Here is a 7546-nt window from a genome sequence, read left to right on the forward strand (position 1 = left end):
CAATGATCTATGCTAAGCTACAGCTAAAAGTGCTACCGCCAGACCCGGAGATCGGCTGAACGGATTCGAAAACAGTATAAACTCAACCTTTAACTCTAGGGGAGTCGGAAAATTAGCCTATTTTCAAAAATAGTGGAGTGTTCCTTTAAGACCTGACTTTTGACATTGGTTTCGCTAGCTATTTGAGTAACTTAAAACACAATACTTACATTTAGAAGTGTATTCGTGGCCCGCCACAGAACAATCACCCGCTATTTTGTTTGAATTAAAGTCCCGTGGTCACCGGCGCGCTATGAATTCTGGGATAGGGTGGGCTGCGAAGGATCCTTCTGATTTGAAGTCGCTTTGAATTGCGGCAGCTTCGCCGTGACGCAATCGGCCTTCAAATACGCACTTCGACTGATGCAGCCTACGAATTGGGACGCGGCTTCTGCGTATTGTGCATTTTTCAGCAAAACGTTTGTCTTTCTGTGGCTCTACGATTTCACTTTCTCTGAAACGACAACATGTTGCAATAAGACTCCATTTGTAACATTGAGATTAACGAAAGCTGTAGAAGTATTGTTCTTTGTTACAGTGTGTTAATTTCAACTGATACATTTAACATTTTAAAGCGTCTTCTGATAACAAACTATGCTGCATGTTAACACTACTTCTTATGCAATGTTAATGCAATTTACATTTAGTCCATTTCTCTGTTAGAATCAGAATGTTTAATTATGCATCTTTTATGATTTTCAAATCTGGAAAATGTGCTTAAAGTGTATAACTGTATGTCTTTAGTTCAGCAGAACATAGCAATGACACGGTCATGATTCAGTTCTCACAGATAAAGCATGCACCTCACATTAAACCTGTCTTGCTTTGGATAAAATCAGCTCTGCAACAACCTTACTTTAATGTTTCTCATTAATCACCAAGAATCATAAATGGACAGCAACCTGTCTGTTCCTCGGCATCTTCATCTTTCACTCCGCAGGGTTCTGGAGCACTCATGTCCACGAGCTCCACTTTAACTAACTCCATCTTCACAGCACACAGAGCTTGCCTGGAGACTTTTCTTTGTCAGCTTTTAAGATATAGTCACCAGAAACTAGGGATGAGTGAACCACTCTGTTCCTAAGATGCGCTTTGCTCAGAGAAATAACGGGCACACATTCTGTGCGTTTTATACACTGCTTAAGAGCTCAAAACACAAACAACACATCAGCCGAGTAACAGCAGGAGGAAAACGTCGCGGCGCAGAGTGTATGACGTCACAACGCGACAGCGGAACGGAGGGGCAAAATAAAAGTCTTTTGAACTTGCCAAGTAAAAATAATAATAATAATAATAATAAACAGTCCGTCTTTATATGACCCTCTACCTCTAGCACGCTCTGTTCTAATTCTATTTTGTCTATTTCTTTCCTTTTTTATTAAATAAAAAATACGTTACCCTTTAAGACTTGCTCTATTTGTTTTCTCTTCTAAAAAATAAATAAATTTAAAAAAAGGCCTCTAACTAGCTTTTTCTATTCTATATTTGTTTTCTTTTTATTTATTATATAATTACCACAAAAAAAAGCTTGCTTCGTGTACTGCGTTTATACACTTATCAAAGCTTTTATTATTCAGGGTCAGGTTGTAATGATTTTATTCGATGCGCGCTCGGAACTAATGTTGATGTTATAACACGGGGCAGTAAATATCAGACGGACGTGTCTCGTGTTTCGAGTCGCTCGCTGTCGCTGACTGTTGCTCGTGAAGATGGAGATGATGTGATCCGCGGGGACTCGGTTCTGCCGGAGACATGTCTGCGAGCGCGCGATGCTGCACGGTGCTGCTGTCGGTGCGCGTGACGGTGCTCTCGGAGTCTCTGCGAACACGAACCGAGCCGGACTCTTCACCCTCACACTCACACACACTCACAACTTATTTCTGTTTATTTTATAAAGTAATATATAATTATAAGTAAATAGTAATATATTGAATACATATATAATAAAATGTTCGTTTTATTATTGACCAATAGTTGGCGCTAGAGAGTGCGAAGAAAGTGACGCACTTTTCCAGAACAATGTTACTCGTGGGGACTGCAATATTCTGTGTGACCACCAGGAGCGCATAGTTACACAGTCACACAAATTTTTGTCTTGAAAACCATCCTTATGAGGACTTTGAAAAAAACACATGGGGCGTGTCCAAACACTGTTTGGGAGGTGCCTGTGGGGCTTTGCCCGTGGGGACCTCATTTTAGGTCCCCACGGTGACACGAGTCCCCACGAGTCTGTGTGTATTCAGGTCTAAGTACTCACCAGAATAGAAAAACAAGAACACACACACACACACACTCTCTCACACACACACACACACACACACACACTCTCTCTCACACACACACACTCTCACACACACACACACTCTCTCTCACACACACACACTCTCACACAGGCAGCTGTCACTCACTATCCTCACTTTCATATCATCAGATCAGTGCTGTTTGTATATATGTCAGTCTATCCCACATGAAAAAATACTGTAGTAATTTATAGTAAATACTATAGTTTTTTTAAACCATACAGTAGTAAAGTACTTGAATTAATTTGTTGTGGTAATTCTATAGTTGCTGTGGTAATATAACAACTATAGCAATATAAACAAATGACTTTATCCAATACTGTACTAAGTTTTCTACAACTATGGGGTATATTATACTACAGTACACTGTAGATTACCATAGTAAAAACTAAAGTATACTACAGTATTTATTACAGTGTATCAGTTAAAGTGCATCGACTGCTCTAAAATACAAGACCGCAATGTTTCAGGACACATGCTTATTCGATAACTCTACTATCTAGGCTATATGCTTTATTTTTTTAAGATAAAGATGTTTTTCCATGGCATTGTTAGATGACAGTGTCTACTGTCATAGGTGCAAAGATTTGATTTCAGAAACGGCATCAGGATTTTTCCCCACATGAAAAAATACTGTAGTAATTTATAGTAAATACTATAGTTTTTTTAAACCATACAGTAGTAAAGTACTTGAATTAATTTGTTGTGGTAATTCTATAGTTGCTGTGGTAATATAACAACTATAGCAATATAAACAAATGACTTTATCCAATACTGTACTAAGTTTTCTACAACTATGGGGTATATTATACTACAGTACACTGTAGATTACCATAGTAAAAACTAAAGTATACTACAGTATTTATTACAGTGTATCAGTTAAAGTGCATCGACTGCTCTAAAATACAAGACCGCAATGCTTCAGGACACATGCTTATTCGATAACTCTACTATCTAGGCTATATGCTTTATTTTTTTAAGATAAAGATGTTTTTCCATGGCATTGTTAGATGTCAGTGTCTACTGTCATAGCTGCAAAGATTTGATTTCAGAAACGGCATCAGGATTTTTTTTTTACCTCGGAATGATCTCAAAGTAAAAAGAGGTGCTAAAGTCTGATTTTGTGGTGTCTGCGCTTTAAAATGTAATTATAATCTTAACTCAAGTGATGAAGCATTCTGAAAGTCTGACAGTATTCAGTGTTGAGCATTATTGTAAGGTTAACCCTGCCTGCTTTACGTGTTTGAAAATGATTAACAGTTGAAAACATTATTAGAAATTTAGAGAAGTAATCATTGAAGTTGTTACACTACTTGTTACATTTTAAGTAGGGTAACTTGTAATCTGTAACCTGTTACATTTCCTTCCCAACACTGTAAATAAGGTACAAAAGCTACTGCCCCGGTGCCAGCCGTCTAACAGCAAGCTGAAGGGTTTATGATGATCTGTTCTCTCTCTCAGTCTCTGGCAGAGTTTGATCTGCGCTCAGTGAAGTACGAGATCAAATCAGCTCGATGTCACGAAATGCGTCTCGCCAGGCCTCCCCACGACTGCCTCGCGTTCACCTTCCGCAGCGAGCAGGAGGCGCAGGAGTGGGCCACCGCCATGATGTCAGACAACAGGCTTTTCAAAATCCAAAATAGTTTTAACCGGCGCTTTTGCGTGTGGTTTTGAAACTCTTCTGCCATCGTCTTGTCAGCTTCATATTCAGATATGCTTAGCCTTTCTGATTGCTCACTGCTCGCTCTCTTTTTCTGTTTCAGTTGCCAGCATTTCTCATTCTTCAAATGAAGGACTGCAGAATGTGAAGTGTGTCTTGTCGCTGTCTATGAAAGGTTTCTTTTCTAATGTTTTCTCATTTCTTTATTGATCATTCATCTAGTTCCACCATTGTTGCAGTCACAAAATAAACTTGTTATATTTAAATGCACACTTTTGTGGCACTTCTTGAAGTGACGGTTTACAGAAAGCTGTTTGCAGTGATATTGAACTGGCCCCATACTCTTTAACCATTTATAGACAATGCAATTATTAGTCATTATTAATATTTATAATATATAGGCTAGCAGATTTGTTAAGTCTGTTGTTTTAATATTGTTGATATTAAAAATGTTTTTATTGTTGTGATATGAAGATGAAATGTAACAAAAACAAGTAAAACATGAAATAAATATTGGTTCTGCAAATTCAAATAATCTGTGTCAATATCAGTCGATCTTAAATACAAATCTTGTTCCCATTGAATGGAGTTGATCTTGTGAGCGTTGTGTGACTGCTTCTTCTCGTCTGGTCCGCTGTAGAGGAGCTGTGTCTAGAGCTTTCTGGAGCGATCGAGGCTGGAGATACTCGTGCCGCTGTGCACTACGCCACAGATCTGGCCAAGCAGCAGATCACACTGAGCATTCAGCCAGCGCTGCGAGACACCGACGACACGGAGATCAGGTCTGTGTGCCTCGTCAGGCTCCGAGTATAGTAGATATCTCTTGACTGCATGATTCAGTGACTCGCTCATAAAGATTTCAGTTGTTTCATTACGGGACGAATCAGCATTTTTGAATGAATCTCTTGAACGAATGATTCAACATTCACTTATAGAGACTTCACATGTTTCTAGAAAAGATGCACAACTGTTTCATTTGTATGAATGTGTTAATGACTTTCCTGTTGAAATCTAATAAAGCAACATGAAACCACTATACATATAGATACATTTATATAACTTAAAATCCTGATACATGTTTACAGATGTGATTTTTCTTCTTCAGCTTAGCTGTGGTTGTAGAAGATGCGTCATCTTCCTGCTGTGTCACAGTAAAAGTCCACCCTCACGTGAACGTCGCTTCTCTGAAGCAGCAGGTAGGGAAGGTCGAAGCACATCTTGAAGTCAGATCTGATGTGTTGGATTGATCTGATGGTGTGTTTGTCTCTTGCAGATGTTTGTTGAGTATGGTTTCCACCCCAGGGTGCAGCGCTGGGTCATCGCTCAGTGTCTGCTCTGACGGCCGCTCTTTAGTGTCGTATGGCATCTACAGGGACGGCGACACTGCATTTCTCTACCTCTTGTCTGCTCGTCACGCCTGCCTCGGTCGCCAGCTGTGCTGAACACTCTGTGTGCTGATGATTATTCTCTTTCTGTTTTAGGAAAAAGCAAGAAGAGCGAACCAGTGAAACTGCGCTGTAAATACACACAGATGGAGACAAAACCCCTAAGATTATCTCGCATTCAAACGACATGTGAGGGACTAAACCACTATTAGCTAACAGTTTTAATAAGAGTCGACTTGCATACAAAGCTTCGAACTCTCATAGCGACTACGTGGCATATTTCACCGGTGGGTTCATCTCGATTGCTTTACAGTGCCGTTAATAGTAACTGGTTTGTTGCTTGGTCTCATTTGTGGCATGGATTTGCTTTTGAGCTTAATTAATAAATTCCTTGTTTATGAGTAGGACGTTTTGAGCTATGAAACTTGCAGGATCGAGGAAAAATGCGATGTCGCGAGTCCTTAAATGCAACTGTTGAACAGTATTAGGCATCAGAAGTTATCTTTGTTCATTTTATGAGCGAACAAAAACAAAGCAGGAACCTAATCATCTGTGGCTCTAGATGGTACGAACTCAGTCTATTTAGGACAAATTGCAGGTTGCACACGAGTTTGTGTTTCAAATAGGACATTATAAGTATCTTTTAGCTTTGGTTGTTGATTCAGATGTGTAATCTGAATAAGAAAACAACACTGTGTGAAATATTAAACATGCAGCGTTTCAAGTGTGCAAATCAGCGTTCATGTCCATTCACTTATGCTAGTTTATGCTCTATTTTAGGAGCTTAAGTTTTAAGGTAAATGTGACTGTGTATCATTATGTGACGAGGCCAGTACATAGTGTGAAAAACAACTGAATGAAACTTGCATAAATGCATGTTATGTGAATTAATTAATCCTTATCTAATTGACTAGGAATTCTCATTAAAGGCTTTGTTCATATTTGGAACAAACTACATTCAGACACAGGGTTATTGAGTGAATTTGTTTTATTTTTGTTATTTAATGAACAATCTGTTGCTTTGAATGTAATTATAATTGCACTGAATACGTGTGTGTTGTTAATGATTGTGTTTAAAGTCTACCTGGCTTTGCCGTGAATAAACATAATGAACCGAGAAGTTTAAGAGTAATCCTTAGCCTCTGGAAATGTGAGAGATTTTATTGTTTAGTAATAAAAACGCAGCCTCTATTGTGTTGTATATTCACACTTTGTTATCAAAAAGGTTAATGGCATGAGAGTTAACTGACGTGAATTGAAATGATTGCATCTGAATTTCTTCGGCTACTGCACAGTCCTTTAGCTTTCTGTAAATGTGTGAATATAAGAAACACGGTTCTAGTTTCATCCGAGTTAGATTTAAGGCTGATAAATGTGGCCATTGCATAATTTGTATATAGTTTTTAATCTATAAACCGATTTCAGATGAGCCATTAACTTTTCACAGCTTGTGTGAAGTAAACATGCAGAGTGCAGTATGTGAATTTAATTTAAACTTGGTAAATATGTAAAATTAAAATGCAAGGTTTGGAGTTGTTTTGATAGCATTATGTAACATACTATATGCAGTGTGGATTACAGATTGATATCATTGGTGCAAAAAACACCTGAAGCATATAGCTTACAACAGAAGTACAGTAGAGGAATGATTGTCTGAGTTCGCTTGAGCTTCAGTGATCAGAGAGTAGATGTGTGTTTTAATAGTTCAGTGGTCTAATATGTGACTTCTGTGAAACACTGAGACTCCAGAATCTAGACAGGCTTTAGATCCACCTCAGTCGTGCTGTAAAGAGACATTTGAGTATCAAAATGATTTGGTTTGTATTCAGCCACCACCCATCTCAGAAGACACCTGCACTATATCACACTGGCAGTGTTATTAATGTCTGTGTGTTTAGAATTCAATGTCATTAAAGTCCTTGTTGGTGTTACAGTCAGGTGTTCCTTTACTTTTGTCCATATAGTGTATTACTTACTTACCTGACTTACTATTAGACTCATTCTATGTCCAGAATTTCACCTGAGATGCTATTTTAGACATTATCTAAAGGCGATGTTAGTACTGTAGATGATTTTCATTCCTCTCCTGTGGTGAGAAGTTGAGCAGGGAATAGTCATCCATTTATCCCAAAATATCTTTGTTAATGTCTAAAGTAGCACGA

At 38.4% G+C, this 7546-nt stretch overlaps 2 protein-coding genes across 3 annotated transcripts in view; one reads left to right on the forward strand and one right to left on the reverse strand.

The window, feature by feature from the left end:
• LOC107565507 (gastrula zinc finger protein XlCGF57.1-like) overlaps positions 1-1233 on the reverse strand; it is an 8800-nt gene extending 7567 nt beyond the window's left edge. Inside the window, exon 1 of the mRNA XM_016250748.1 lies at positions 942-1233. Coding sequence (XP_016106234.1) covers positions 942-1026 — 85 coding nt within the window. The 5' untranslated portion in view covers positions 1027-1233. The remainder of the gene's footprint in view (positions 1-941) is intronic.
• A 2236-nt stretch (positions 1234-3469) lies between these two features.
• Positions 3470-5427, forward strand: LOC107565514 (ranBP-type and C3HC4-type zinc finger-containing protein 1-like). Of its 2 annotated transcripts, XM_016250761.1 has the most exons (5): positions 3470-3949; positions 4103-4174; positions 4640-4781; positions 5105-5195; positions 5273-5427. In XM_016250761.1, the coding sequence occupies exons 2-5, from the start codon at positions 4168-4170 to the stop codon at positions 5336-5338; spliced, it is 306 nt and encodes a 101-aa protein (XP_016106247.1). In that variant the 5' UTR covers positions 3470-3949; positions 4103-4167; the 3' UTR covers positions 5339-5427. The 2 variants fall into 2 exon arrangements, with proteins under 2 accessions (XP_016106247.1, XP_016106246.1); XM_016250760.1 differs by having other exon boundaries at positions 3470-4174.
• Positions 5428-7546: the final 2119 nt, after the last annotated feature.

The sequence above is a fragment of the Sinocyclocheilus grahami genome, unplaced genomic scaffold (assembly GCF_001515645.1).
Source record: "Sinocyclocheilus grahami isolate Dianchi unplaced genomic scaffold, SAMN03320097.WGS_v1.1 scaffold1006.1, whole genome shotgun sequence".
NCBI lineage: Eukaryota > Metazoa > Chordata > Actinopteri > Cypriniformes > Cyprinidae > Sinocyclocheilus > Sinocyclocheilus grahami.